This window comes from Notamacropus eugenii, chromosome 5, assembly GCF_028372415.1.
Source record: "Notamacropus eugenii isolate mMacEug1 chromosome 5, mMacEug1.pri_v2, whole genome shotgun sequence".
Classification (NCBI taxonomy): domain Eukaryota; kingdom Metazoa; phylum Chordata; class Mammalia; order Diprotodontia; family Macropodidae; genus Notamacropus; species Notamacropus eugenii.
Genome location: NC_092876.1, coordinates 384,865,709 through 384,878,437, shown reverse-complemented (window position 1 = coordinate 384,878,437; position 12,729 = coordinate 384,865,709). Strand labels below are relative to the sequence as shown.

The 12,729-nt window shown below is 37.6% G+C and overlaps 1 protein-coding gene across 1 annotated transcript in view; it reads right to left on the bottom strand.

Annotated features, from left to right (window-relative positions):
• ANOS1 (anosmin 1) overlaps positions 1–12,729 on the bottom strand; it is a 253,812-nt gene that overhangs the window by 196,834 nt on the left and 44,249 nt on the right. The window contains exon 2 of the mRNA XM_072614427.1: positions 6,424–6,471. Coding sequence (XP_072470528.1) covers positions 6,424–6,471 — 48 coding nt within the window. The remainder of the gene's footprint in view (positions 1–6,423; positions 6,472–12,729) is intronic.

The window sequence follows — 12,729 nt, the reverse complement described above, 5'->3', positions numbered from 1 at the left end:
CCCATGAGGGTTGACCTCAAATTGCTCCCTCCTCCCCATGCCCTCCCTTCCATCATCCCCCCACCCTGCTTATCCCCTTATCCCCCACTTTCCTGTATTGTAAGATAGGTTTTCATATCAAAATGACTGTGCATTTTATTCCTTCCTTTAGTGGAATGTGATGAGAGTAAACTTCATGTTTTTCTCTCACCTCCCCTCTTTTTCCCTTCACTAAAAAGTCTTTTGCTTGCCTCTTTTATAAGAGATAATTTGCCCCATTCCATTTCTCCCTTTCTCCTCCCAATATATTTCTCTCTCACTGCTTGATTTCATTTTTTTTTTAAGATATGATCCCCTCCTCTTCAGTTCACTCTGTGCACTCTGTCTCTATGTGTGTGTGCATGTGTGTGTGCATGTGTGTATGTGTGTGTTATCCCACCCTGTACCCAGATGCTGAATAGTTTCAAGAGTTACAAATATTGTCTTTCCATGTAGGAATGTAAACAGTTCAACTTTTGTAAAGTCCCTTATGACTTCTCTTTGCTATTTACTTTTTCATGCTTCTGTTCATTCTTGTGTTTGAAAGTCAAATTTTCTTTTCAGCTCTGGTCTTTGCATCAAGAATGCTTGAAAGTCCTCTATTTCATTGAAAGACCAATTTTTCCCCTGAAGTATTATATTCAGTTTTGCTGGGTAGGTGATTCTTGGTTTTAGTCCTAGTTCCTTTGACTTGTGGAATATCCTATTCCACGCCCTTCGATCCCTTAATGTGGAAGCTGCTAGATCTTGTGTTATCCTGATTGTATTTCCACAATACTTGAATTGTTTCTTTCTAGCTGCTTGCAATATTTTCTTCTTGACCTGGGAACTCTGGAATTTGGCCACAATGTTCCTAGGAGTTTCTCTTTTTGGATCTCTTTCAGGCGGTGTTCTGTGGATTCCTTGAATATTTATTTTGCCCTCTGGTTCTAGAATCTAAGGGCAATTTTCCTTGATAATTTCATGAAAGATGATGTCTAGGCTCTTTTTTTGATCATGGCTTTCAGGTAGGCCCATAATTTTTAAATTGTCTCTCCTGGATCTATTCTCCAGGTCAGTTGTTTTTCCAATGAGATATTTCACATTATCTTCCATTTTTTCATTCTTCTGGTTTTGTTTTGTGATTTCTTGGTTTCTCATAAAGTCATTAGCCTCCATCTGTTCCATTCTAATTTTGAAAGAATTATTTTCTTCAGTGAGCTTTTGAATCTCCTTTTCCATTTGGCTAATTCTGCTTTTGAAAGCATTCTTCTCCTCATTGGCTTCTTGAACCTCTTTTGCCAATTGAGTTAGCCTATTTTTCAAGGTGTTATTTTCTTCAGCATTTTTTTGGGTCTCCTTTAGCAGGGAGCTGATCTGCTGTTCATGCTTTGACTGCATGTCTCTCATTTCTCTTCCCAGCTTTTCTTCCACCTCTCTAACTTGATTTTCTATGAGCTCTTCTATGGCCTGAGCCCATTGAGTGGGCTGGGATATAGAGGCCTTGACTTCTGTGTCTTTGCCTGATGGTAAGCATTGTTCTTGCTCATCAGAAAGGAAGGGAGGAAATGCCTGTTCCCCAAGAAAGTAACCTTCTATAGTCTTATTTCTTTTCCCTTTTCTGGGCATTTTCCCAGCCAGTGATTTGACTTCTGAATATTCTCTTCACACCCACTTCGCCTCCTGATCCTCCCAGCCAGCATTTGGGGTTTGAGATTCAAATGCTGCTTCCCAGCCTCAGGGCTTTTGGCGGGGCCAGGGCTGCTATTCAGTGTGAGATTATGTTCAGGTGCTCAGGTGGGGGCAGGGCCGCCTCACGGGCTCAGTTCCCTCAGGGGGTTTATGCAGAGACCTTCAACAATGGATCCAGGCTCCTGCCTGCTTGGGGAGCCCCTGTCTGCTCCCGCCTCTGCTGTTGCCTCCCGAGGGGGCCTGAGTTATGGGGACACCCCACTCCCCTCTCAACCCGCCAAAGAGACCCTCTCACCAACCCCTGTCACCTGTGGGTGGGGGTACCCACGTGGCTGCTGGAGATCCCGTCCCTGAAGCCCACTCGGATCTTTTCCTCTCAGTGCCATGGCTCCCAGTCCCAGCACCCAGTCCGCGGCGTGAAGGACCTTTTGCGAGAGGTTTGCAGGTCTCTCTGGAACAGAAATCTCCCTTGCTCCAATGTTCTGTGGCCTCTGGGTGCAGAATTCGCCGTGAGTTACTTTTTTGTAGATATTCTGTGGGTTGTGGGTTCGGAGCTATGTGTATGTGTGTCTTTCTACTCCGCCATCTTGGCTCCGCCCCCCATCTATTTATTTCTTAAGGAAACCAGTTGAGGTATCTCATAAGCCTTGATCATCCAATTACAAAGTATGTTCTGAGGGCACAAGAAAATTGTAATCCCCTTTAGGTCTAATTTCCCTTTAATTATGATGTAAAAAATATTTCAAACATATCACCTCTAATCTAAATTTCCTTCAAAGGATCATGAGTATGTGTGTGTATATGTGTATATGCATACACAAATATGCATATGTAGTTTAAATATAGAGAGATATATACTCATATAAGAACAATGTAATTTATATTTCAAAATATCATTAGCTTTGTCTAATGGACCAATATTATTAACTTTAATCACTATTCTCTTTATCCTTATTTTTTCCCATTTACAATCAGGTTTTCATGCAAAGATCATTATAAAGTGTTCTGAATATCCTACTGGGAAAAACTTTATTTTGCACATACTGAGACATGTCATATGTCAGATCAAACATCAGTAGAAACATTTAGAAGGCAAAGGGTTGGTACACAAGAACTTTTATGTATGTTGGTTGCCTAGATAGAAGCAAAATTCAATTATGAAAGTTAAAAACCATCTTCACCCAACCATGTATTGCTTTATTGTCATATAAAGATTTTGTTATTTTCAATAAAGTCACTGATGAATAAACTTCAAGGATTAGTCTTGTGTGTGAAAGGTTGTCTTCAACAACTTCTTCTCCTTTTAAGGTCAAGTCATCTGATTATTCCACCCTTTCCTGATCCTATTTGCTGGCACTCTCTCACCTTTCTCAGTGACTTTCACACCTGATTTACAATCTAGTCTCTGGCTCCACTTCCCTCTCTTCTCACTCTTCACACTATAGTCAGCCATTTCAACAATATGTTTCCCTATGCTCTTTAACCCTTGACTTTACTTTTTTTTTTTAACATTTTAATTTTCTATCTTGAATCACTCACAACCTGTCTTTTTCACTCCTACTCCTAAGTAACGTAAGTTAAATAAACATGTTTATGGATCTTCTACAAATTTATACTATCCAAAATTATTTTTAACAGGACTTTTCATAGTACATGGTAATACTTTTATTCATCTCTTAATGATGCTTTATTAGAGTATCCAAAGTGATAGCTTCTTCTTTCTCTTTATATACTATACCCACCTCTCAGCAGATAACCTCACCTCCTATTTTATGTAGAATAACAACGTTATTCAAAGTAAGATTCTTGATTTCCCTTTTTTAAAACCTTTTATATCTTCTCCCATCCTCTATTTTATTCCTCTGAAAGGAATTATGTGGACTTCTGCCTTTCCAAAGCTAACCCTTCCCCATGTGTCCCTAATAAGATTCTACCTTCTCCCCTCTACTCTAGAACCTCACTATACCGATAAACTCCCCCAATACCCTCAATTTCCATCTTTAATCTGTCTCTCTCTGTCTGTCTCTCTGTCTCTGTCTGTCTCTCTGTCTCTGTATCTCTGTCTCTGTCTCTCTGTGTCTCTCTCTCTCTCTCTCTGTATCTGTCTCTGTCTCTCTCTCTCTGTCTCTCTCTGTGTCTCTGTCTCTCTGTCTCTGTGTCTCTCTCTCTCTCTCTCTCTCTCTCTCTCTCTCTCTCTCTCTCTCTCTCTCTCTCTCTCTCTCTGTCTCTGTCTCTCTCTTTCTCTCTCCCCACCCCTGGCTTTTAAGTATGCTCCAATCAGAATTTTGTTGTCCTCAAAAAAACTTCCCTTGACCTTATTACCACCTGAAACTATCTTCCTACTTCTATGCTCCCCTCAATAATAATAGTGATTCTTGTTCACAAAGCATCTTTCTCAAAAAAAAAAGAAGCCTATGAGAAGGGTAAGTAAAAATAGGCAATGAAGATACAAACACAAAAATAATAACTGCCTTCAAGTAGCTTACATTCCATTGGTGAAAAATGCAACATATGTACAAAGATAAATAGATAGAAAACGTCCAGAACAAACAAAAAGTAGCAAGTCAGAGAGACCACTAACACCTGAGCAGATAAAGATCTCTTTCCTTTAGGGCAGCTATCTTCCTAGGAAGCCACAGATTCTCTGAGAAGGGAGTGAGGCAAGATCTCCTTCCATGAGATATACAGCCTGTCTAAAGACGCAGGGATGGAAGAAGGAATTTCTCTTTATATCTCTAGTTTAATGAAACCCCTCTTCCAAATCACCAATACCTCCTAACTGCCATATCCAACAGGTCTTCAGTTTTCATAGCCCTTAATCTCTCCACACCTTCTGACACTTGTAACCAGTTCCTCCTCCTGCATACCTCCCTTAGCTATAGACACAGCCTACTTTCCTGTTTCTTCTCTGTCTGCTCTATCTCCACTGACTCCTCATCCCACCCGTAACATCTTTATGTGCATGTTCCAAAAGTCTAGTTTCAGATCTTGTGCTACATTCTCCACCTGGACAAGCTCATTACCCCCACAGTTTAACCTAGTATCTTCCTGTATAAATGTCTTCTAAATCTCTATCTCCAGGTCTGATTTCTCCTCTCCATTCCAGACCTGAATCTCAAAATGCTTATCTGCCTGGATGTCCCAGAAGTACCTCAAACTCAGTATGTCTAAAATCAAGCTTAGTATCTTTCCTTCTTCCTTCTGAATTCATGATTTCTGTCTTCAATGCCACTCTTCATCTTGTTTCACATGTTTATAACCTTTGGGGTAATACTTTACTCATACTCACACCTTCACCTCTTAGTTACCCAGTCTGTTAATTCCACTTCTACAATAGCTCTCAAATCTGCCCTCTCTCTGCAAGTTTCTGCCCATCATTTAAAGCCTAATCCAAATACCACTCCCTACATAAAGTCTTCCTTGAATTCTCTGGTCAAGTAACAACTTTCCTCCTCAGGCCTCATGCAGCACTGTTTACTACTCCTTTAGCATGTAATACTGTATATTGAAGTTATGGGAACCTTAACCTCATCTTTGATTCTAAAATGTTCCCAAAAGAGCAATGCTTAGCTTCTTCTCTAGCACTGAGCTTAGCAAACCATTGATGCTCAACGAATTTGATCTGCATGGTTATGGCTGCTTGTCCTTCATTCTTGAAGAGGACCAAGGACATTAGGTTGGAGATGTCTTTACTTGTAAGTGAACTGGATTTAATTGAGGCAGAGCTGTACAAAGTTATCACTCTCCTCCACAGTCATCGGAGTTCAGTGAAGACAGAGGCAAGGAAGACTAGAGATGACTCCAACTGTGCTAGGAGATCTTGGCCTTTTCAAGATAAGATCTTTCCCAAATCTTAATTGTCTGAGGCAAAGTGTATTCAGTAATGCAAGCCTGGGTAAGAACTGAGGCCAAAGTTGGCCTAGTTTGTCTTCATAAAGAATCAATCTGGAAGCAGAAGACCCTCAGGGTTTCTGGCCAGAACAGAAACAATTACTATTTACACTCCCTCTCAGCCATCAAAACCCATATATTGAGCAAATGGGGTCAGGGCTGGGGCCTATTATTAGACAATCACTGAAAGCCAGACAGATTTGGGTTTAAAGACTTAGTCCAGTACTTTCATTTGAATCACAACAAACTTCATCAAAGTCTGATTTTCCTGTTATATTTCAAGAAATCATAAACAAAAACTACATGAGACAAAAGGGTGTCCCAGTTTGTTTTTTTTTAAAGCAGTGATAGAATAAGGAAGAAAAAAATCTAGTCCCCAAACTGCAACATGCCTCGCAAAGTATAAGTGATCAAAATTTATATTCCTTTTGGTATGACTCCCCATACGTACACAGGAAGAAGAGGTAGAGGAAGAAGAGAAGGAGAAGGTGGTGGAGGAAACAGCAGCACTGCCCAACCAGAACTGGCCGAGTCCCCAGGGAGCAGTTACTACCAGAATTACATATACAACCTAAATAAAATGACCAGCGTTAAGTTTCAAAGAATATATCAAAGGATTCTCTAAAATGGAAAACATGCCACAGTATTAAAGAATCAATTATTTTGCCTGAAAATACATACAATTTTATCAAATGAAATTCAAAATACAAAAACATATCAGGAAAAAATTGATTAAGATCAATGATGGGGAAAGGTATTATTTAAGGTAATTGACATGCAAAACTAAATAATAAAGAAAAAGGGGGAACTAAAGAAAGAGCTATGTAGGATTAAGACACATACCTTAGAACACTGCTTGTGAGTCTGGCACCATACCAGGGAACCATTGTTCTGAAAAAGAATTAAAATATATGTTTGCCCATTAAAAAATGTTTTATCATATCACCCTTAAGTCACTTGCTAATGAGTGCAATACAAGTAACTTTATAAAGTAAGGCAAATTCTTCATCATACTAAAGTTTCCCTTGCTTCATTGAACTGACTTTTATAAAAGATAGCTTTTAGCTAAATTAAATGTAAAACCCTATTTTATTACTGAATTCCTTTGTAAAAGAAGGAATACAGCACAGAGAGACAGGCTTGAAACGAGGAAGATTTAGGTTCAGATTCCACCTGGCATACATGGTATATATGGATTATATGATTTAGAGAGTTGCCTAGATCATCGGGAGAGTAAGTGACTTGCTAAGACCTAAATTACTAACCTGCAAAAAAGAAGTTCCCTATACTAATAAAATCTCAAGTCCAGCCTCTCTCTTTCTTTGTAAAAAATGGAAGCCATATTCCTTTACATACAATAAGCCCTCCATGCCTCATAAACACTTGGAAATTGTTGAAGATGAAGGAAAAATATGTTGTCTCAACTTAAGCAACACAATCCTCTAACAGATATTTTTATCACGAGTTATCACTTTATACAGAATTTTATATTTTTAAAAATTTTCTATCATGACTTAAACATCCAAAAACATAAACATTTCAGTAAAGGAAGAACAGGAAAAAGGGATTGTATTATGAAACAAAAATTTCTTCTGTGTATGGATTGGGAGGCTTTTAAGTGTATATCAAATTTACTGTCATAGTACTAAAACTACCCCGCTGGTGTCTGCTCACTTCTTAACTTCCTTCTGTTCTCTCCTATGTAGTTTTAAATATTTCAATGATGCTTTTCTTTTTTTCTTTACATCACTATCACTACTCACCCACAAAACTCTTCCTAAGAATTTTGCATTCCCAAAATCAGTCATCATTGCAAACAATCAATAAGGATTTCTTAAGAGCTTACAATGTGCCAGTTTCTTGACTAAGAACAGGGGAGAAAAAAAGAAAACACTACCTGTCCTAAAGGACCTTACATTCTAAAGGTAAAGACAACATGTACATAAATAGGCATATAAAAGATACACACAAAGTAGAAATTATATAACTTTAGAAGGGAAGGCACTAGTGATTGGGAGGACCAGAAAAAGCCTCCTGTAGAGGGTATCATTTCAGCAGAAGGAATAGGGATTGTAAGATGTAGTGAATGGAAGAAAGCCATTGAAAATGTACCAAAGAGGTGCAGTAAGTGAAAGGAATGACACATAGGCGAGTATGGCTAATGTATGTATAAGGCATAATATTTAACATAAGAAGGGGATAGGTTTGAAGGACTTTAAATCACAGAGGAGAAGTTTACATTTGCTTATAGCATCAATAGGGAACAATTGAATGACTGCATGGTAACACACTCAGACCTACAATGGGGAAAAATATGAATGAGGAAAAAGTAATTATAAGGCTATTGCAATAAGAGGCAAGAGGTGATGAGAGCCAAGAACACAGTGTATGCAGTAACCACAGCAAAGAAAGTGGGAAGAACAACCACAAAATAATAATTTAAAAAAATGATGGCTGAGAAATTACAAAGAATAGTCATTGCCCCAAAGAAGAGATATGAAAAGAAGCCTCCTCCAATTTTTTTTTCCAGAGGTGGGAGTTCCAGGAATGTAGAATATTACATTTATTTTCAGAGTATTTATCAATTATTACTGGTTTTGTTTTCTTGATCTTTTTTTCTTAAAAAAAATCTATGTTCCTCTGGCAAAGAAAAGGGAAAGAATGCCAAGAGGAGATTAGGTGATTTTTTTAAAAAAGTTTATATAATTTTTTTCACTTTTTATTTTTATAACATTTCATCTTTCCCCCAAAAAAATTAAAACAATTTTTAGTTCTCTCTCTCTCTCTCTCTCTCTCTCTCTCTCTCTCTCTCTCTCTCTCTCTCTCTTTCATCTCTCCCTGACATGGTAAACAATATGATATCGGTTATTCATGTGCAGTCATGTAAAACACTTCTATATTAGTCATTTTGTACAAGAAATAAAGTTTTATTTTAAAACAATAGCGAAAGGGCTTCAGATAATCTTTAAAAAAAAAAAAAAAAAAAAGGGAAACATCAGTAAGTTCCACCTTTTAGTCCTGAACTACACAAGAAAATTTTCAAAAGTCTGCAGGTGCTCTGAATGAAGATGCGGGTGATATCAGGACCTGAAGCTTTTGTCTCTAGTAAACAGAATCAGAGGCAGGGGTGGGCTAGTAAATTTTAAACAGGCTGCAAAAAAAAAAAAATGTGCACACAACACACTTTTAAATTAACCAACATTATTAACATTTTCTCCATAATTTTCTAAAGTTTAGACAATTGATAAAGCAATAGATCTAGCCAGATTTGTAGCATGTGTCTATTTCTGAGGTATAAATGCTCACACTAAAAATTGAATAGTTGATTCTAGGAAGCCTGTTTGAGTTGGCTACAACATACACACCCCTGGAACTTTGAATACAGTGGGACCTTGATCCTAACCTGCTAGATCCACAGCAAGCAACAGGCCAAAGCAGATCACTAAGGCAGGGCCAGGCAATACATACACACCTTGGAGCTTTCAAGATGATTCAAGTCATTGCTACTGTTAGAGCCAAGGCAAGAAACAGGGCCAGCTACTAGTGGATAACTGCCCAGAGAAAAAGATTGCCAAGTCAATACTAGAGGGCTCACCAGGAGTCCTGAGACAAACATTATCTCTGATCTCTAACCTGGTCTGGCAGGAAGCAACTGTGCTAAGAATTAGATATACAAAAAAAAAAAAAAAATGAGACAATCTTATCTGATTGGGAAGATATGATATAGACAAAAAGATAAACATGGCAAAGGAACATACTAAGTATCAAGTATAATACCAGGCAATAAAGACTACAAGACTTCAAATGAGAGGGTGATCACCAAGGGCTAATACAGTGGGGGAAGACTTGAGTGTATTATACGCACTGGACACCGACGAAAGGGAAGAGTATATAACTGAAGACGATGAAAGAAGGGGAAATGGCTAAGAAGCAAGAATATAATTAGTGACTAAAGTGAAGGGTTTGTCATAGGAGTCATTTCTGAATTATCTATGTGTCAAATTCAGGGTGGGGAATCTTTAGCCCTGAGACCACATGTGGCCTCCTTTGGGACCATGAGGTTCCCAAGTGTGACCCTTTGACTGAATATAAACATCACAGAGCCAAACCCCTTAATAAAAGGCCTCAAGGCCACAGGTTCCCCACCCCTGGTCTAGTTAAACCATTGAATAATTCCACCCAAGGTCAATATTAACAATAAATTAGAACATAAGATAAAGCTGAAAGATACAGCATGCAGTTATGAATGACAGCTCTTTAGACAAGCTAGTAACACTGAAAAACAGGGGAAAAGACAAAGGTAAAAATGTTTATTCTGATGATTATCATTTCCTGAAGTGAAATGAAAAGTAATGAAACTAAGGTAAAGCAGTTACAATAGAAAAAAACGAAAAAGCTCAGAAAGTTGTTGCATTGAGTAACATAGTCAATTTCCTTGCTAAGTCAGAGGGAGACATGACAGTAAAGGTCAATACCATCTAAAGGACAAACTCATCAACAAAATGGTACAGAGAAATTTTGGAAGAGTAGTATTATCTCCCAAAACACTACAAAAAAAAAACCCTAAAAAAGAAACAAAATAACCACTAGATAAAAAAAAGTCTTCACAAAATTGTCATGGGACGCAATTGAGCTAAATCATACCAAGACCATTTACAGATCAAATTGGAAATATTAGAACTAGAGTAAAAATGCTAGCAATTTCACTCCATTTCTACAACAATTTATTCTCATTGTCAATAATATTGAAACTATCACATTGGACCCTTAGGACCCAGTGGCTAATATGAGAAAATAGAAATAAAATCCCAAAAAGATTGATAGGAAGAACTATCACATTGGAATAAGTGCTTCTACTTTAATAATTCAAGGATCTACGATTTGGTCATATGATCATGGAAAGTTGTTATGAGTGAGAGCTTTGGTGGGAAGGTCTGCAGGAGGAAGGGGAACTCAGCAACTTACCCAAATCTCTGGTGATGAGTCTCTGAACTAGCTAAGTTGTTATTGTGACAATAGACTTGCAAGATTCACATTCAAAGCTTTCCCAACTTAGGATCTGCTGATGGTACCACTGGCATAGGCTTTGAAAATACAGGGTTATGTGTTGGAAAATAGTTGACCAGAAACTGGCATATGAATGTAACACAATATTATTATTCCCCAAGAAACTGGGAAGGACTTGTATGAACTGATGCAGAGTGGAATGAGGTGAAACAAGAGAACAATAACAACATTGTAAAAATGAAAATCTCTAAAAGACAAGAACTTTGATGAAGCAAAATTAGAGAGGTCTAAGCAAAATGATTAAAACTCATCTCTTGGCAGATGCATCAATATGCAGTCAGTCAACAAGCATTTATTATGTGCTTATGTGCCACACATTCTGCTAAGTGCTGGAGATATCTATGAACATTTTTAGACATGAACAATGTGGGGATTTGTTTTTCTTGACTGCACACACACACACACACACACACACACATTTGCTGCAAGAGTTTTGTTTTTCCTTTTTTCTTTCTTGATTGGGTGTAGGAGTGAGAGGGAGACAAAATAAATATTTGTAAATTGAAAAATAAACTTTAAGTTAAAAAAAAGAAGACAGGGATGTCTGTATGCCTAATGAGGGGACAAAGCAGAGGGGACAAAGCAAGTATACACAGAAGAAAACAGTGCTGAATGGGACACAACTTTAAAACTGCTTGGGAATCAATGTGAAAATGCAACAGAACATGGGAAATACCACATAATGATGTAGAAAGCACATATACACAGTAATACCTCTAAAAATAAAAGGGATTTAAGAAGGTATTACATCAAAAGCTGCTGGCTCATATGCTTATTTTCTTATCTCTATAACATTTTTATGACAATAATTTACACACATATTGAGTATATTCTTTATGAAAATTGAGAATACCCTGGTTTTCACAGACAATTTCTTATAAGAGAATACATCTTCATAATTATACAATTCACCAAAAGCCTTAGAAAATGCAAGGTTCTGCCCTGTTTATTGTTTGCGATTTACTTTAAAACCAACTTTATGGCTCTTCTCCAACTATATGTCTCCCAGGTACATTTTAGGGTCACATCACACAAAATTCTGGGATAGATGCAGCAAGAGAAATAACTTTGTTCAACGATTCTCTAATTAGTGATATCAAAGGAGGCATAAAACAAAGAGACCAATGTTTGCCAAAGGCCTCATAGGGGATGTCCTGTGCAAAGTCCAAATGCAAAAAGGGATTCAGCTAGACGATATCCTCCAGATGCTCCTATTTGGAGAGAACATAATGCTGATTGCATCAAGTCCTGGAATAATTATAGAACTTTACAAGATCTATAAGCACTTGAAAGAGATTAGCCTAACAACAGGAAAAATCAAATGAATGAAAAATGCCTGTTGCTCAGACAATGACATGCGACTGGATGGTCAAGCTAGTGAATCATTCCATCAGTGCAAATATCCTGGACAGCACTGCAGATAGACTATGCATTGACTATACATTGAATTGGGGAAACGGGCATATTGTATTGCACTTGGGAAATTGCAAAGAACTTTCAATGGTCCAAAGCTGCTCCCTAATTCAAAAGTACAGTGTTTCAACACCAATAATGTTATGTGACTTAGTATCATGGAATATATTACAATTTCCAAAGAGTTAAAATTTGATTCTGAAGAATTAAAATTCCAGAAATTCAAAATACAGTGGAAAGAGAAATAGTGGACCCAAGTAGGCTGTAACATATTGCAAAGGATTTATTTGGGGGGAAGGGGCATTGGAGGTAGAGATAATAATGTGTGTGTGCATGTGTATGTTTTATACACAAAGCCGGATAAAATATCTAGAAAATATATGATTGGAAAGGTGCTGAGTCAGTCATATTACAAGGTACCAGGAACAGCTAGAGAACCACACAGGTATAGAGGGAATATTTTTTTAAAAAAAGAGATGAAAGATTTTAGCTGGAAGAGTGATCTAAGGAGAATTTATGAGAGGAAATGAATGAAAGTCAGAAAGGATGAGAAGGAATGTCATAAGTAACTATCTATACTTTTGGTAGAAATACCTTCATCATTCAAATCACAAATGCATTGAAGAACTGATTTTTTTTAAAGTTCAGCCTCACAACAACTCTGTATGT